Source organism: Lipotes vexillifer, unplaced genomic scaffold, assembly GCF_000442215.2.
Source record: "Lipotes vexillifer unplaced genomic scaffold, Lipotes_vexillifer_v1.1 scaffold13, whole genome shotgun sequence".
NCBI lineage: Eukaryota > Metazoa > Chordata > Mammalia > Artiodactyla > Lipotidae > Lipotes > Lipotes vexillifer.
In genome coordinates this window covers 1241162-1259482 of record NW_006790761.1, presented here as the reverse complement: position 1 = coordinate 1259482, position 18321 = coordinate 1241162, and the positions used below count along the sequence as shown (strand labels likewise).

Below are 18321 nucleotides of genomic sequence, written 5' to 3'. Positions count from 1 at the left end.
CGGAAGAGCACGTTAGAAAAAATGCCAAATATTGTAAAAAACGAAATAATACTGACTTCAGCAGCAATCCCAAACCAGGAAGAGGATGATAAATGACGGACGCATTGTGGTCATGGCAAAGAAAGATTATGTGCTTCTCTGAGCTATCGACTGGAAGACTGATCTGGCTTCCTGAATGCAGAAGGCTCCCTGCCCTTCCTTGAATTGAGGCGATGGCTTCCCTCAGCCAAGGGGGAGGACGTCCGGAGGACAGAGGAAGGTGGAAGGACGCCAGAGAGGGGTGACAGTGCAGAGAGAGGGAAGAGCCTCTGTCAACTGACGCTTCTCAAGGCTGGCTCCCTGAAGGCTGCAGCCCCAGCCGGTGAGAGCGGGCTGGATCCTCGATCCGCAGGCGGGTGAGCAGGTGGGCAGGAGCCCAGTAAAGAGATGTCCCTGCCGCAGGCAATTATGCAAAGTGACAAGTGATAGTTTCCCTTTCAAAGACAACCCCTTAGGAAAAAGCTTTTTCCTTGAGGACTCTGGGGAAAGGAGGACGAGTGCCTTTGTGGATGAAAAGGCCTGGATGAAGCCGCAGAGCAGGCCCCTCACAGGTTTCCAGTGGAACTAGGCCTGGGGCCAGGAGTGGGACAGAGCACTGTGGGTGTCGGGCTCGGTTGCGTGTCTCCACTGCGGCCTGCCTGGGTCAGCGCCCTCCGGCGGGCCAGGCGTGACTTGGACGGAGGGGAAAGCTTCACAGAGCAGAGGCCCTCAGCCAGCGCCTCTGACTCCTTCGCCAGTTCACTCTCCTCGTGCTGAGACAGCTGGCGGTTAAGGGCGATGGCCTCGGCCGCAAAGAGCGTCAGGTCCATTGTGCTGCTATTTCTGCAGGGATGGGGGGAGCAAAGAGAGGGAGGCAGGGCTCAGTGAGGTCCACCAGCCAGCTCCTCGACACCCGCACCAGTTGCTGCAGTTCTACGCTCCCGCTGGATTTTTCTGAGCTGGCACAGGCTGCTCTCTGAAGAAGTTCTTGCATAGGTTTGGAATCTGACTTCACTGGGGCTGGAAGAACAGTCTCTGGACTTAAGAGTTGGGACAAATGCCGCCTTCCATCCAGAGCCCCCTCTTCTGAGCCCTGCACACGCTCTGCCAGAGGAAGGGTCACGCACTTGAAACTCACCCACGTACATCCCTCTCCTCCGTCAGGACAGGCGGCTCCAAGAGCAGGGGCTGTGCCTTTACGTCTGTGTGCCCAGAACCCAGCTCAGGGCTAGCATGTAACGGGCACTCTGGGTTTGCTGAATCAGTTTTCTAAGGTGGATCTGAGGTTTGGAGCCTCAAGGCATCTGGGTGCAGCTCTAAAGAATCAGGGAGGAACCCAAGCTGGGCTCAAATGAACTGTGACTATAAAGGTGTAATACTTCCCTGTTTAACTCCCGGAAACTGGCCAGGAGGTTGGTTCCCAGAGGGCTTCCCATGAGGCTTTATTTAGCCCTGGCCCTTGGGGAATAGGGAGTGCTCACTGGGAACATGATCTAGTGTTAAAAGGCACTAGAGTCAAACACATCTGGGTTCAAAGTCCCACTCCCTAGGCTACTGTGTAGCCTTGAGTAAGTTAACTTGATTTATCTATTCCTCAGTTTTCACATCTATAAAATGGGGCAACAGGAGCACCTCTCTTTTAAATGTATCGTAAAGCTTATGAGATTCAATATATGTAAAGCCCTTAGTACAATACCTGGCGGGTGGTTAAGTATTTCCTATACAGTGGCCATTATTATTGTCTAGTAGTGAATACGACACTTGGTCCCTCTGCCTTACAAGGCCCCAGGTTCCTGCTACTTTCACCAACCCGCAGCAGTAGAAGGAAACCTTGGTATGCTTCGGGCTGTAAATAGTGATTTCCAGTTAGGATTCATGTGGATCCACAAAACAGGTTTTTCTCCTGCAAACAGCCTAAGGCGGGATCTCAAAGATGCTGGGGCAGGGGAAGCCATCCAGGTGGAAGAAGAGAAGAGAGGGAGCCAGACCTAGTGTAGAGGGAGACAAGGAAGAGGAGCAAGGAGAGGGAGGCCAGGAGCCCATTCAGGAAGAGGATACCTGAGCCAAGAGATGGACTCCCCGTCCCCCACGGGGGAATGGGCCCCAGTGTGGCTGAGAGCTTGAGGGGAAAGTCAAAGACAAATGAGCAAGGGCGTGGAGTGCAGCAGGAGCATTTACCTCTGGAGGACTTGCGGCGTGGGGAGTCCCCTTTCTGGAGCTTGCTAGAACGGGAAGGACAGATGTGTGGGTAAGCGCTGCTCCCTCTTTCAAGAGCTGCCCCCACCCAAGCCAGCGGAGTGGGTAGGTTACTAGAAGCTCGGGCCCAGCACAGGGACTTGCCCATGCGTGCCTGCAGGGTCAGACCTTCCAAGGAGACAGAAAGCAAGGCACACACCCCAACCCAGCTGCCTCTGCATGGAGAGCCCTCTCTTTACTTGGCAAAGTCCTAATCACCCTCCGAGACCCAGCTCCAGGGTCACTTCTCCCATGAGACAGTCCCCCTTCCTTGCTGCCCCCCAACCCCTGTCCCAAGCAGAGGTGGGTCCTTGTCCTTTGGTGCCCTGAACACTTTTTTTTTTTTTTTGCGGTACGCGGGCCTCTCACTGTTGTGGTCTCTCCCGTTGCAGAGCACAGGCTCCGGATGCGCAGGCTCAGCGGCCCTGGCTCACAGGCCCAGCCGCTCCGTGGCATGTGGGATCTTCCCGGACTGGGGCACGAACCCGTGTCCCCTGCATCGGCAGGTGGACTCTCAACCACTGCGCCACCAGGGAAGCCCCTGAGCACTTTCGATAACACTTTTGTCATACTAACCTATCATTTATTCCCTTGGTTCCCTCTCCCCATCAGAACATGAAGACAGGGCTTGGGTCTCGCTCCTCCCACTACTGCCAGTGTCTGGCATGTGGTAAGTGCTCAGTGATGCAGCACTTGGGTGGCTGCAGCAGCTCTTGGGTGGTTGGGAATCAGCCACTTGCAGACCCACGGATTGGGTTCCCACCTGTAACTGGGGCTGGCAATGCTTGCTTCCTTCCACTGAGGCTGGCTAGGGACTGGCAGACCAAGAAGACACAGTAAATCACAGGAGGTTTGGCAGACCCCTTGGAGGGACAGAGGTCTGCTATCATGATTAACTGAGGAGGATGGTTAAAAATGTTTTCTAGTGAAGACTTGGAGCCTTCCTTTGGGGAAAACACCAGCCTTTGCCTTTCAGGAAAGCTGCAGCCAGACCCCAGCAGCACAAGGGGAACCTATGAGCCCCCAATGCAGCTGCACAGCAAGCAGGGTGGAAAGGCCTTGTTTCTGCACGCTCTCAGCTAACGAAATTTCTGTATAAGGGGATGGTGCTACCATTCAGGCTGCTCCCTCTGCTGTGTGCCTCTGCCAATAGTGGGATGCACACGGAGAATCTCCCAGAGGCCTCTTCCGTTCCAGAGGGGCATGCGCCACCTGGGGCTTAGTCTGTGGCCAAGGTCAGAGCTGAGCCAGTGATATCGGTAAGGCACTCGGTGTGGGGTTAGGCCAGGGGTCAGTTCAGTTCTACGTGCACAGGGGTTGAAGCTGCCATCCGGCTCCCTCCAGCTGAGATCAGCCACGGAGGTGTGAGAGCTTCCTCATGGCTTGCTGCAGCCCTGAAGAGGTGGACGCCCCCACTCCCCCAACCAGTCACTCACCCCCTGCACCCATGGGTGCTGCAGAACTTGGGCGGCACTCAGTCTCTGTTTCACGTCTCGAACCAGGAGCTTGGAGATGAGGTCTTTGGCCTCGTTGGAGATATGAGCCCAGTCCTTGTCAGGAAACTCATACTTGCCTTCCTGGATGCTCTCAAACAGCTTGTTCTAGGTAAAGAAGATTCCTACTGAGGGCACACTGGCCAGGGGATGGGCAGGGTGTGCCTGTCATGGTCTGATCATGTGGGTCCTATCGACCTCAGCTGCACCTGCAGCTAGTGGCCTGGGTATTTCCCAGACTAGGGTCCCTTCCCCAACCCCCACCTTCCCCTAAATCATCCAACCACACAGAACACCCTGGGTGGGTGGGATGGCAATGCTACTTGGAGGGCCAGGTGGGTAATGAGTGAGGAATGTCAACTAGAGAACAATGCCCAATTCCTCGGCCTTTCATCCAGGGCCCTCCATCCAGATGACCGGGCTCATCTCCCGCCACCAGAATCCTTATCCTTCCTCTTCCTCCCTCAACATACACCACTGTTTCAAACCTCCTATCTTTGCTCGTGCTGTTCCTTCTACTTGCATTTCTTGCCTCTCTTCCCCTCCTGGAGGGGGCCAGACTCCTCCTTTGAGACTCACTCAGCTCAGGAATGATATTCTCTAACAATCCACCCCTGAACTCCTCTCTGGGCTGAGGGCCTGATGATCTCCATCTCACCTGGTGGCTGCTCTTGGACTGAGAAGAAAGGGCACGACACACCCCATTCCAGATCAGGCACAATCAACAAGCCCAGTCCTGCTTGGCCTCCCCCAGCCGCCTGACCTCCCAGCGGGCCCTGTGCTCACCTGGCACACTGTGCAGACCTCTCCCCGGTCCCAGCCACAGTCGGCTCCGCAGTGACCCACAAAGGGCGGGTAGCCACTCAGCATGATGTAGAGGACCACACCCAGGCTCCACAGGTCACAGCGCTTGTCGTAAAAAGTGGCCTTATCCGTGAAGACTTCTACCACCTCAGGGGCCATATATTCTGCAGAGCCACACTGGGCGGGGCCAGAGGTGGAGAGGGGGAAATGGCAGAGAAGAGAGAGGCTTAGTCACAGGGAGGGGACCGTAATGGGACTTGAGCAAGAGGATGGAGTTGCAGAGTAAGCAGCTGTCGAGAAAGTCGGCCAGAGAGCTTGACTGGTGCCACCCAGGCACTTAGAAAAGCTGGGCCACTGGACATTTGTAAACTGAGTGCTATCATTCCCCACAATCCACAGGACCAGTTAGCTCCAGGTTACCTTCTTATCTTCTCAGGTCCTTCTCCAGTAGGCAGAGACCCTTGGTCAAGAAGCTCCAGGCATCTCTCCCTGCCCTGGCTCTCTGTAAAGTCACTCAGTGAGCAGATACTTCCATGTACCAGGAGCATAGCTCTTGGGAGGAGATCCAATTCCAAAAAGCAAGGATTTATTTCTTTCTTTTTCTTTTTATAAATTTATTTATTTATTTATTTATTTTTGGCTGAGTTGGGTCTTTGTTGCTGCGTGCAGACTTTTCTCTAGTTGTGGCGAGCAGGGGCTGCTCTTGGTTGCGGTGCACGGGCTTCTCATTGCGGTGGCTTCCCTTGTTGCAGAGCACGGGCTCTAGGCATGCGGGCTTCAGTAGTTGTGCCTCATGGGCTCTAGAGCGCAGGCTCAGTAGTTGTGGCACACGGGCTTAGTTGCTCTGTGGCATGTGGGATCTTCCCGGACCAGGGATCAAACCTGTGTCCCCTGCACTGGCAGGTGGATTCTTAACCACTGCGCCACCAGGGAAGCCCAGCAAGGACTTCTTAAAGTGAAGTCCTGCCAAGCTTCCCTGCTAGCTTTGAGCATGGAAGAATAAGAATTTAGAATTAAGAGACCATCAAAGCTAGGAGAGCTCTTAGAACGAAGCTGATCTCCTCACTTCTCCCATTTATGGATGGGAAAACCAAGGACTAGAGTGGGAAAGGGATTTGTTCAAGCACATCAGTGGCAAACCCAGGTCAAGAATCCAGGATTCCTTCCTCCCATACTTGCATAGAAGACTGCTGATAAAAACAAAACAAACTCTTTTTGCTTCCCTCTTCACTATTTCAGGCTCACCAGGAGGCAACCCTCCCCCCAGCCCTGCAACATACACAACTAATTTGATGGGAAGATGGTGAGTGGAGAAAGGACATTTTCTTTGTCACTGGCAATCAGAGTCAATGACTTTGAGAATAAGGTAGCTCAGTGTAGTAGAAGCTAATACAGAGACATCTCTAATAGTGTTGCTTAGAATGAGACATGGGCATATTTTAAAGCGTCTTAAAAAAAGATTATTAGGGACTTCCCTGGTGGCGCAGTGGTTAAGAATCTGCCTGCCAATGCAGGGGACACGGGTTTGAGCCCTGGTCCGGGAAGATCCCACATGCCGCAGAGCAACTAAGCTCGCGCGCCGCAACTGCTGAGCCTGCGTGCTGCAACGAAGAGTAGCCCCCTGCTTGTCGCAACTTGAGAAAGCCTGCGCACAGCAACAAAGGCCCCATGCAGCCAAAAAAAAAAAAAAAATTAGAAAACTCACTTTTGAAGTGTGCAAATCTCAAAAGAATTATAATAATTATGGTATATCCAGTATGTACAGGAGATGTCTTAGTAAGAAATAGCTCCCAGCAGCACCATCTGGGCAGGAAATGGGAAGTAAGAGAAGCAACAGGATAACTCAGCCAGGCCCTTACGTGCAAAGACCTCTCAGTTCTTGCCACAGAGGCCAAGCTCCCTAACCTTCACCATAAGGTGGACGCGCCCCGACTCCACCATGGGAATGGGAGCTGTCCACATGCTCATATGCAAGAGTGGGCCTGAGAGTAGTGTCTGTCTTTACCTGGGTCAGGAGTCAGGGCTCAGCCTGTTCTTATGGATATAATTTGTCTCCTCATTAGCAGTGGACCCACCCCAAACTGAAAGCTCTAATGTCAGTTCCACTAGCACCTAAGGAGGGGAGGGTTGGGGGATGGGGGTGGTTGTTAAGATAGGAAGTGAGGCCAAATAACAACTCAAGCAGCAGCAGATACACTTGGTTTCCCTTCCTTAGCCCTCTGTTCTGGTCTCCAGAGCATTAGGGACAGGAGCTCAGAAGGAGAGGGCACAGGTGCCCAGCCATACATACTGGAGTGGTCAGCTCTGGTGTGGTTATGGGGGTGCAGGAGTTGTTCAGTTTCACCCCACTGCCCAAGTCAAAGTCACAGATTTTCACCGGAGACACCTGAAATGGAAAGCAGGAAGCAAAGTTACAAATAGGAGCAGCCAAAGGGCGTGAGGAGACAGTGTGTCTATGTGGGTACACTGCCACAGTGTGGCTGCCACACTGAAGCCCAGCTTTACCTGACAGTCATGTTTCCTCTTCTTGAGTGAACTAGAAATCACCTGAGGATTTGTCCTAAGGTGTTCTCTTCTCCATGCTCTTTTCTTATTTCCTGACTAGGAGAAAATGTGTGCACTACACGGCATCAGACTGTGGTTGTGAACTTCGTATAAGACAAGGAGCAAACCTATGGAACTCTTGCCAACAATGTAGGTTGCAACTCAGAAGTTAGAGAAGTTAGCATGTATTCCTGAAAGACTCCTTGTAGCTCACTCACTGCAGGGCAAAGGAGTTTTGCATAAAACACTTGACCACCTCAGGTGGCTTAGGGTGACCAACCTGTCTTTGCTTACTTGGGGTTTTGTTGGGTTTAAGCACCGGAAGTCCTGCATTCCAGGAAATCCCTTAGGCCCGAGCAAACTGGGATGGTTGGTCACTCTAGGCAGCATCAACATAGCAGCCCAGTCCACTGGGACTAGATGCTGCACCCGAGACTGCAGAGAGCATGAGTCATCTCTGGAGCCAAGTGGGAGGCGCTGTGTGCGTGCATGAGAATGGCCTGTGTGGCAGAGTAGCACAGTGAGCCAGGCAAAAGTGCTAGTCCCCACTTGCCATTTACCTACTGCAGCTCCCACCTCTCTTTCCTCCCTCCCTTTTCTCTGCCTTACATTCTAGCTTTCTTCTTTTCTTTTTCACTTAGCTTCTCTTTTTCATTGTGTTTAAAATATATATAACAGAAACATGCCATTTTAACCATTTTCAAGTGTACAATTCAGTAGCATTATTACATTCATGCTGTTGGGCAACCATTACCAGTATGTTTCCAAAACTGTCACATCACATCAAACAGAAACTCTACCCATTAAGCAATAACTCCCCATTCCCCCTCTCTCCAGCCCCAGTAACATTTAATCTACTTTTTGTCTCTATGAATTTGCCTATTCCAGATATTTCATATAAGTGGAATCACACAAAATTTGTCCTTTTGTGTCTGGCTTATTTCATTTAGCATACTGGTTTCAAGGTTCATCCATGTGGTAGCACGCATCAGAACTTCATTCTGTTTTACGGCTGAACAATATTCCATTATACAGATATACCACATTTTGTTCAGCCATTCATCTGTTGATGAACACTTGGGCTGTTTCCAGCTTTGGCTATCATGACTAGTGCTGCTATGAACACTGATGTTCAAGTCTCTGTCTTCAACTCTTTTGGGTATATACATAGGTGTGGAATTGCTGAGTGCTATGGTAATGCTTTGCTTAGCTTTTTGAGGAACTGCCAAACTGTCTTCCACAGTGGCTGAACCGTTTTATATTCCCACCAGCGATGGGGAAGAGTCCCAATTTCCCCACATCCTCATCAACTCTTTATATTTTCTATTTTCTGTATTGTAACTATCCCAGTAGGTGTGACATGGTATCTCACTGTGGTTTTGATTTGCATTTCCCTGATGACTAAGGATGTTGAGCATCTTTTCATGTTCTTGCTGGCCATTTGTATACCTTCTTTGGAGAAATGTCTTTTCAAGCCCTTTGCCCATTTTTAAATTAAGTTGTCTTTTTGATATTGAGTTTTAGAAGTTCTTTATATATTTTGGATATTAAACCCTTATCAGACATATGACTTGCAAATATTTTCTCCCATTCTATGGGTTGTTTTTTCACTTTCTTGATGATGTCTTTTTACACTCAGTCTCTCTTAATTTTAACGTCAGCCATAAAAAGGGGCAACAAACCTGTGTCATGAAGATCAAATGAAACAAAGGACATGAAAGTACACTGTAAACCAGAGGCACTATGACAGAGTAGTTCAGAGCACCAGTGGAGTCTGGGGTCAGACTACCTTAGTTTTAATCTCTACTACTTAACAGCTGAGTGACTTTGGGCAAGTTTCTAAATCTATCTAAGCTTCAGTTTCCTTATCCCCATAAAATGAATATAATAATAGTGTCTACCTCATGAGATTTTATAAATACTAGATAAAACAAGTGTAAGTGCCTGGTACAATGTTAAGTGCTCAAGAAATGTTAAACATAATTATTAATAATAACCATAATGATAATCATGATAAATTATAAAGTTTTATGCCAGAGCCACTGACAGGAAGTCACAAGATTTATTTGAGCGAATACATTTCTATTCCCCACAAAAGCGTTGTAAGTAGCAGGCTGACTCACATGTTCCCTCACAGCCACTCCTTATTTATGAGTTCTCCCCTAATCCTGACCAAGACACGTGTGTCATGTATATGCACATGTATACACACACAGCAAGGAATGTGGGCCATCAAAACCACCTGGGCCTAAGTCCCTCCTAACAAACAAAGACTTTGTCAAATTCATACGTGCTATGAAGATGCAAACACTACCATTTACTAGTAGATTAAGATAAAGATTAAAATAGGTTGCATTTGTTCAACACCAAGTATAAATGTCTTCTTTTTAATGGGCACCTTTGGAAATAAAAATGGAACCTTTTCAAGAACTTGCTTCCTAATTATCACTTCTAGTGATGGACACCGGCAGGCATATATACCATAACATAAACATCATTTACAGGCAGAGATTTGCTTGATGTAAGATGGAGGTGCTATCTGACTCACATCTACTGCTCTAAAGGTAGGTGCGTCGGATTAGAAAACATTCATTTTGTGCAAGTCTCATATATTTTACAAACACTCAGGCTTAAGCCAATCTGCTGATAAAGAGCACAGAAGGGCCAAGGATTAGCCCTACTTGGGATGTAGAAACACTACACGTTAGGTATAATATTCTCATGTGCCTATAATAATCAGTTCAACTTGGTACCTGAGGCCGAGAGAGCTGCCAGTGATTTACATTGAAAGTAAGGGTGGCTTCCCTGAGTCAGTATGAACTGTGACATCCCAAATCAGGCCCTAAGTACCTTTTCTGGAGATTCACACAATATATTTTCTGGCTTCAGATCACGGTGAGCAATGCCTGAAATGACAAAGAGCAAAGAAATGGTTAACATATGCACTTGAGTATCAAACATTCCACACACAATTAATTTTTTCCAAATGCTGTTGTTCGCAGATTAATTCCCAATTATGGTACATTAAAAAATCAACTAGCTGCGGGAGGCAGAAGTAACCAGAGACACAAACCAAAAGCACAGTTGATTCTGCAAGTTCTTTTGAAGCGGAAGCTTAGAAGTCAGTCAGGGATAAGAAGGGCTAAATGAATCCCAGCCAGCCTACCTCTCAGCACCGCACTGACAACCCAGAATAAGCAGCCTAATATGAAGCACAGCAAAGAGCCCTGCAAACAGCGATGCTTGGAAGAGCAATGAAGAAATAATTAGTGCCTTGTTTAAGAGCATCTCAGGGGGCTGGGACTGCTCTACCTCATTTCTTCTTGTGTGGCCGATTCAAAAAAGAAAGATTCCTTCAGTGGGACTCCCTGAATGTTCAGAGGATCAAGCGTTAGTTAACAAGCCTCCCAAAGCTTGTCTGGTTCCCTTCTCACCTGCTCTGCATGTCCAAGACAGCCCTGCCAGAAGCTCAGCAAGGACTGCTTTGGCCCGAGGGTGCTGTTCTTAAGAGAAACCTCTCCTGTATTTTGGTCAGACCTCCTTGAAGGAGACTGCGGATTTACAGCCTACCCTGTGAGGCATTAAAAGTTGCTGAAGTGGCCAAGAAGGCACCCGGGGGCAAACCCCTTTAACCAAAGACAGAGACAAAGAACCAACTCATGGCCATGGTGTTCTAGTGGTGGACACAGAAAGCTCCCATTCCTTTTTCCTCCTGCAGAGTGTACGGCACAGAGATAGAGGGCTGTAAAGTCAAGCAAAAGCCAAACAGCTACTGCTTGGAAGTACTGGGAAGCAGCAGAGGATTCGTGGAATAATGGGGAAAAGCAGATTCTGCTTCACTACAACTCCCTTGCTGATCAACTTCTCAGGCAGCCCTCTAGATCCCCAGCAGGAGGCACTTCTCTAGGGAAGAAGAACCTGAGCTCCAGCAGGCTAAGTAACTCCATCAGTCACCTAACTGAATAAGAACCCAGAGCAACTACGTCCAGGCTGCACAAACTGAGCTGGGCTGCAGCTTGCCGCGCTAAAAGTGAAAGATATTTTCCATTACAGCAAATGCTCCCACAAAAGGATCATGAGCCACACGTGGAGCCTTACTCTCCAAATAGGTGCCGATGGCCCCATTGTCCCCCGGCCTGCAAACTGAGAGCCAGGCCGTAATAGTGGGCCTCCTTGGTGAGCACACCGGCCATCGAACTGCTCCGGTTCATTTCCCAGAGGTTGAGCTGCAGTATGTCCAGTATTTAAAATATGGAACTTGTTTCAGGCTGACCCATTCTAGCCCAATTCATCTTTCCAGCATAAAGTTATTTAGAAAACAGCCAAGTTCAGCTGCAAATCGTTTTTCATCCCCTCCAACTTCTAGTCACATGGGCAGCTGGCCAGCTAGATGTTAACTAGCACTTCAGAACTCCTAAGACCCCCCCAGCCTCTGTTCCCTGTAGTGCATTCTGGTAAAAAAAAAAAAAAAACAAACACAAAAAAACACACAAAAAACCCTGCCTTTACCCCCCTCCAAGGTATGGAACTTATAAAAAGCATGACCCAGTTTTGCAATCTACAGAGGCAGCTTGGGGAGCAGTTGTAAATCTCTGTCAGGCAGGTGTTACGTACATGCATCCCAGCTTTCAGAAACAGAACTACTGCTATTCATCATGCTGTGCAAAGTACAGACATCCCCTTCTAGGAATTTTCATCCCATGTGCAAGTCAGGCCCCCAACATGGGCAGCGTCAGCATGGAGCACTCTCCTCAGCCACGGGAGGAAGCGAGGTGGACTGGTGAACCTCTCCTCCAGCACATGTCTCACCAGTCTGCATGGTATCACTGGCACATAGTGGTATGCGGGAGCAGCATGCCTGCAAGTGGACCTGAGCGCTCACAACCAATGGGGCTGGCCAACGTCCATGGAAGTGAAGGGAGCAGAACTAAGTCTCAGAGCATGTGCTCCACCTCCACGCCCGCCAGGCAGAGTGCGTAATTTTAAGGGAATCAGTATGTGGAGTAAAAATGCCTTCTGCCTGGTGGGGGAGGAGGGTGGAAGAAATGTTACTGAAGAACTACTATGTGCCGGGCACTATGCTCCACCTATATATGTATATGTTACAAGTATACAACACATACACAAGAGACACACAATTATGTAAGCGAATCAATATACATAAAAGGTCCAGGATAGTGCCTGGCACATAACAAGGGCTATGTAAGTGTTAGCTACTGTTGATGATGTCATTATTATCTCTCTTAATTCTCACCATAGCTCTAGGAGGCAGGCATTGTTACTAAGAGAGCACACAGCTGGTAAAAAGGTGAAGCCAGAATTCATTTTTGCCATGGCACTGCTGTTAGGCAAATTTTAAAAACATATGTAATAGTCAAACATATTTCAAGAAATGCAAAAACATATAATTGCAAAAATATTTAATTTAATACAAAAGTTCTAGCTAAGGAACTGTAAACTGAAGTGTAATTCAAACAATAGTAGCTTGCTATTTACACAATGTTCAAGATACCTCAAACTCACCATGTTAATAGAAAAATGCATTTCCCATTTATTGTGAACAAGATATAAAACTATAGGTATACTACCATGCCAATTTTGAAAAAAGAGATACAGGGATATATTTTAAAAGACTAGACTGAATAATACCCAAATATTTATACTAGAGTCTAGGTCATATTATGCATGAGTTTTGCATTCTTCATTAGTTAAGGATCATTCACATACACACACTCAGACATACCTTGTTCAGCATGAAATTCATTTTTTTTACTGCTTGCTCTTTCTCCTGTATCCCTATCCTGCTTAATAGCTCCACATCTACCCACCATTCATATCAGAGATCTAGAAGCCACCCTGGCCTGCCCCCTCACCCTCCTGGGTGGGCCTGCCAGCTGTACGGCTCCTGGCCCAGCCCTCTACCTGGCCTGCCCCTCTCCCTTGGTCCTAGAGGCAACCAGCCCAATCCACCCACCACAGCCAAGGCCTGGCTAACCTTTGGTGTGCAGGAAGTCAAGGGCTGCGGCAACATCCTGCACCACTCGGCTGGCTTCTTGCTCGTTGAATTGCTTCTGCTTCTGGATGTGGGTCAGGATGGAGCCTGGAGAGCAGAGGGACACAGAATAATGCCTTTTCAGGCTCTAGTAAGTGTAACTTCTCAGAGGCCAAGTTTTCAAAAGTTTGGGGTGGGGACATAGGCTTATTCATCGCTAAATGTCCAGCAGCAGTGTGGTACCTGGCACAGAGCAGGTACCAGCACAAAACTGGACCAAACAGAACTGGAAGCCTATCTTCTGTACCTGTTTATGATAAGCACAGAAGGGAGAGAGAATACCATTTAAGTGACCAAAAAATATTAATGCCACTGGGGCAGATTCGGCTTCTGAAATTGAAAAGAACTAAAAGTGAATCCACATGAGGTTGGGGGCCTCTCTAGAGGAACTTTTCCTCCCTTGCATCTGATCTCAGTCCAAACAAAAGCACATGCCTTCGAATGGAAAAGCCACACCCTTACGCGTTATGTAAAGGTCTAGTAAAGGGAAAAAAATGGCTTTCCCCCCGAACTTTCCCATTTATTATTATTATTGTTATTATTATTTTGTTGTCAATGGCTAACATTTACTGGGTAGTTAACTATATACCAAACACTATGTGATACTCTTTAAATAGATTATCTTATCCTCACTGCAATTGTACAAGATGTACAAAATAGAGTCATCCCCATTACATAGCTATAGATGGGGAACCTGAAGCCAAGAAAGGTTAGGCAACTTGCTCAAGATCATACACCAGGAAGTGGTGGCATCATCAGGACCCAAGCCCAGTAAGTCAGGTCTCGGAGCCTGTGCAGACTTCTCCTCAGCAGGACCTATGGTCTGACTCCTGGGGGGATGGGTTTTCCTGAGCCAACCACACACTCTCTTTACCCGCTGAGTCTGCCCTCAGTAGAGCTGCGCTCTAAGTGATAGTTACTGATGACCCCGGCTGCATCAAGCATCTCAGGTAGGTAATTCATGGTGCTGGTGTGGTTGGGAGGGGCGGGGTGGACACAGGCACGAACATATGGCTTGGCTCCATGTGGTCTGTGCTCACCACTGGAAGCCAGCATTTTGGGGCAGAAGGTGTCATCTCTGTATCCTAAAAATGGCACATGTTTACTTATTATCTCTGGCTTTTGTCATGGGGAGGGGATGAAAGATCTTTCACTTGTCAGATAAAGCAATCAAAGCATCCCAACACGCTGTGGAACATTCTGAGAAAACTGGCTCTTGGCTAGGTCTCAGGCTTGCTCTACTGTACTGCGTCTCTTGTTTTCAAATTTGTTAAAAGGGAGAGTGGAGAGTAATACTCTACACACTTCTAAGATAGCCCCCAGCATACCCAATTGTTACAGCTGACATTTATTGAACCCTTAGTGCCTATGGGGCACTGAGCTATGCATTTCACATGAATTATCTCATTTAATCTGCACAGTGTCCCAAGGAGGTAGGTGCTGTCATTATCCTTATTTACAGATATAGAGAATACTGTTGGGAAAGATTACGTGACTTGCTCAAGGTCACACAGCTAGTAAGTGATGGAGCTCCCTTAACCACCAAAGGCCTCCGTGTAGCCCTCCACTAGGCTCCAGACATCCTCCCTAACCTTCACCTTGCAAATGCTTCCCAGGGCTGGGTGAGTGATGGGGAGAGAAAGGGCTTCTCTAGGTCAGAAAAGCAACTTAAATATATATTCCGGTGATCACGTGTGTGGGTGATAGTGGTGATGGTCGAGAATGGCATCTGTCCATCTGAAGGATGGCACCTTCTGGTGAGCCTTTTTAGACTTCACAATGAATGCAAGAGCTCCCACCCCATAATTAACTTCATTAAATAGTGAATGTATCAAAACAATGGATTGATAAATCGATGACTAAATGTATCTATATTGAGTCCTATTATAATGAGAAGGCATTTATAGAAGTCCACACAGGTGACATTCTGAGTTCTGCAAAATGCTAATTACATCCTTCCCTCCGGCCTCCCTTCTCCCAAATCAAGGGCAGTTTTAAGTCCTTCATCCTTTTTATTAGCTTGACTCATTTTAGAAGTCTCTGGGATTCATGATGGATGATCACCGCCCTGGGTCTTAATCAGAAGTCCAAACACATACTCAACAGAAAGTACCTCCTTGCAATTTCTCAAAGACCAAGTAAAACCTTGTGTCGTCTTCAAAGAACTCAATCAGCTCCAAAATGTTCCTTAAATAGGGAAAACAGTATTATATATTGAAGCTCACTTACAAATACACAATGAAAAAACAAAACAAAACAAAAACCAATGCCCTGTAACAGGGCAGAAATCAACTTGAAATCAGAATGCTTATTAAAGCCCCATGTTTGAGAAGTAGCCAATGGTGTTAGCAAGATTCAGGTCACCTTATCTTTCCATAATGTTTAGTCTCTGGTGTTTTCACCAAGTCTGTGCTGTCAAACCCCAACCCTAAAACCCACTAGGTAGAGTTATAAAAAAGTCCCAGTCACATTAAACTGAATAAAATCTGCAGCTGACTGGAAGCAATTGCGGCTAATAACACTGAATAGTAGGTGTGTGTCCTGGAGGCAAGCAGCAAATAATTACCTGCCCTCCCTCTTGCCCATAAATCACGGGGCAGTATTTACATTGCCTGGAGAAAATGGAAACATCTGTCAAATAGACTTGGGGCCTAACGTGGGCACCGCTAGACCCTAACTGCTAAGCGCTACTTAATGAAACGGCTGCGTTCCCGGCCACTGTAGCACTTGTGGCCTTCCCCGGTGAGCACTCTCTGCCTGCCTGAGCATTACTGAGCTCTGCCAACAAGGTCGTCTTGTAACTCAGTAGGGAAGCCACCAGCCTGGATATTGGAGGTGTTGGGGGCTTTTTTTCTTTTAAAGAACGAAATAAACCAAGTAGAGTCTGTAATGCTGAACTCAGAAGCTGCAGGGCTGAAAATAAAAATCTGTTTCTCATAAAAAATGCTGACCATTTTGGGAGACACCGGACATTTACTAGCAAAAAGGCGTCCAAATAAGATGGCCAAATGGCCTAATTTGAAAGAAGATTGTAGAGGCAGTGCCTGGAGTTAAATCAACAGCAGCCCCCTTCCTCCAAGCTTAATGACAAAACCATCAATACTGGCCACTGGCTCCCTGCTGACCCTGCCAATGGAGGGAGAGAGAGGGGAGAGCAGCGTCTTAGAGGTCACCCTGATTTAAAGCCACAGTGGGAGAGCCATTCATCTGGAGAGGGTGGTGAGTAGACTAAGACGGGGCTAGAGACCACCTTGGCCCAGTTATCAAGCAACGAGTGTTAAACAAGGTTTCAGGACCCTTAGTAGTAGCTGCACGTATATAAATATGCTAGGAACAGAAAGCGCAAATAGTCTTAAAAGTTCTCATCATCCTCATCTATTAACTAAAGCAGGTCCCTACAGATTTCTACTAGGCAACACTCAGTCAGCCTGCTTTCCACAGGCGCTTGAAAGAAATAAAACCCCATTTTTTCCCAAGCAGCCACTGATTCAGATTGCTTGCTTTTCTAACTTGCATAAATTCCTGATATGTACAGTGTTTCAGCCTAAATAGAAGACAGCTTCTTTGCTGCTGCTGCTTCTCCTCTCTCTCTCTCTCTCTCTAAACACTGAAAGATGGAAGGAGTTATACACAGTTCTGGGGGAAAGAGAGAGAGCTAACTGCTGGGGTCAGGAGACGGTAAGAATAACTTCCTTTTCTGCAGCCAAGCATCCCCCCAGAGAAGCAGCAAGTAACCCAACACTATACTCACTTGTTTCCCTGACACTGATACAGCGTCTCCACCTCCCGAAATACCCTACTCCGACTGTGTCCTGCACGTTTTTCAATGATCTGTGTGAAAAATAAAATCTGTCATATACACCCACCTGGTCAAAACACCCCTCAGCGGGTGCCCTCTGGGACAGCACAAGGCCAAATTCAGCCCAAATCCAGTTTTAAGCGCAATTCTGGAGTAGGCCTTGTGGCTCTGTCAGCAAAGCAACCGACTGGCCCCAGGGCTTTCTAGCCCACCTGGGCTTGTTTGACCCTGGCCAAGTATATCACCATCGAAGCCTGTGAGGTTGCTACCCCCAGCCGCCCAGGGGAGACCGAGGCAGCCAGCAAGACAAAGAACCAGCTCTACCAAGCTCCTACCCTGAAAACATCTCTGTCTGCTTTAAGGATAAGAATTTACAAGCTCTACTAAAGGATCTTCTAGTGCTGGAGGAAGAGCAAGGGGAATAAGGGATACAGTGAAGAGGAACTAAAGCCCCAAGGCCCAGCTCAGATGCCACCTCTGCAATTCTTCTGAGAATCTACCTTTGGCAGGCACCGTATTAAGTCATTTAGGTACATAATCTCAGTTAATCCTTAATCCTTAATCCTTACAATCCCGAAAGATAGGCAGAGGTAAAACATTTTGCCCACAGCTCTGGTAAGTGGCAGCGCTGCAATTCAAGCCCAGAGCTGCCTCCAAAGCCCTTGCTATCCTATACCTGCTTATAGCCTACACAGCTTTTTCTCACAGAACCTAGAGGCTCTGTCTCTCCTACGATACTGTGGGCTGCTCCCCCTCCCCACCTGTACCTGGAGATGCTTGGCAAGTACTGACTGAAGGAATGGGGGAGCCAACAGCTGAGCAGGTGGTTTACACAGGGACTGGCTGACCGTGCACATCTCTACAGACCCATCCAGAGCCCCAAACCGTTGCTAGGAGAGCCTGTGGGCAAGTATTCTGCAGAGCTGGCTCTGCCTTATAGTTTCATGTGCGGAGTGGGCAGACATCTGGTTCCCTCATTCCAAGACTGCTGTCAAGGACACTTCACACTTCTCCAATATGCAGCAGCACAAACATCCACAATCAAGTAATTTTCTAAATAAGTACATGTCTGTTAGTAGACCACTGAACCCATTTTCTGAGCTGTCAGAGAGGTGAGGTGCTGGGGCACAGAAGCTATCCAGCTCGTTTGTTCACCAAGCAGATCAAAGTCAGGAAAAACTTTCTAGCAGGCAACTATTCAGCAATGGCATACTTTTCTGAGGAGGTAATGAGCTCCTGCTACCAGAGATGGGGGTGGCGGGTGCCAAACACGGAAAACTATGTGAAGAGTTACAGGGGAGGCTGAGGACCAGATTACCTTGAAATTCCATTCCAACCGTGAGACGCTAGGATTCGCCAGTTGGATGCCTGTAGGG

At 47.9% G+C, this 18321-nt stretch overlaps 1 protein-coding gene across 2 annotated transcripts in view; it reads right to left on the bottom strand.

Annotated features, from left to right (window-relative positions):
- Positions 1 to 14: 14 nt before the first annotated feature.
- The window catches only part of MKNK1 (MAPK interacting serine/threonine kinase 1), a 32979-nt gene continuing 14672 nt past the window's right edge, over positions 15 to 18321 (bottom strand). Inside the window, exons 4-12 of one of the 2 annotated variants that reach the window (XM_007463941.1) lie at positions 16898 to 16977; positions 15260 to 15333; positions 13090 to 13194; positions 9945 to 10000; positions 6841 to 6936; positions 4533 to 4727; positions 3690 to 3854; positions 2197 to 2240; positions 15 to 861 (exon numbers count right to left, since the gene is read on the bottom strand). In XM_007463941.1, coding sequence (XP_007464003.1) covers positions 585 to 861; positions 2197 to 2240; positions 3690 to 3854; positions 4533 to 4727; positions 6841 to 6936; positions 9945 to 10000; positions 13090 to 13194; positions 15260 to 15333; positions 16898 to 16977 — 1092 coding nt within the window. In that variant the 3' untranslated portion in view covers positions 15 to 584. The remainder of the gene's footprint in view (positions 862 to 2196; positions 2241 to 3689; positions 3855 to 4532; positions 4728 to 6840; positions 6937 to 9944; positions 10001 to 13089; positions 13195 to 15259; positions 15334 to 16897; positions 16978 to 18321) is intronic. The other variant, XM_007463940.1, reaches the window with a different exon arrangement.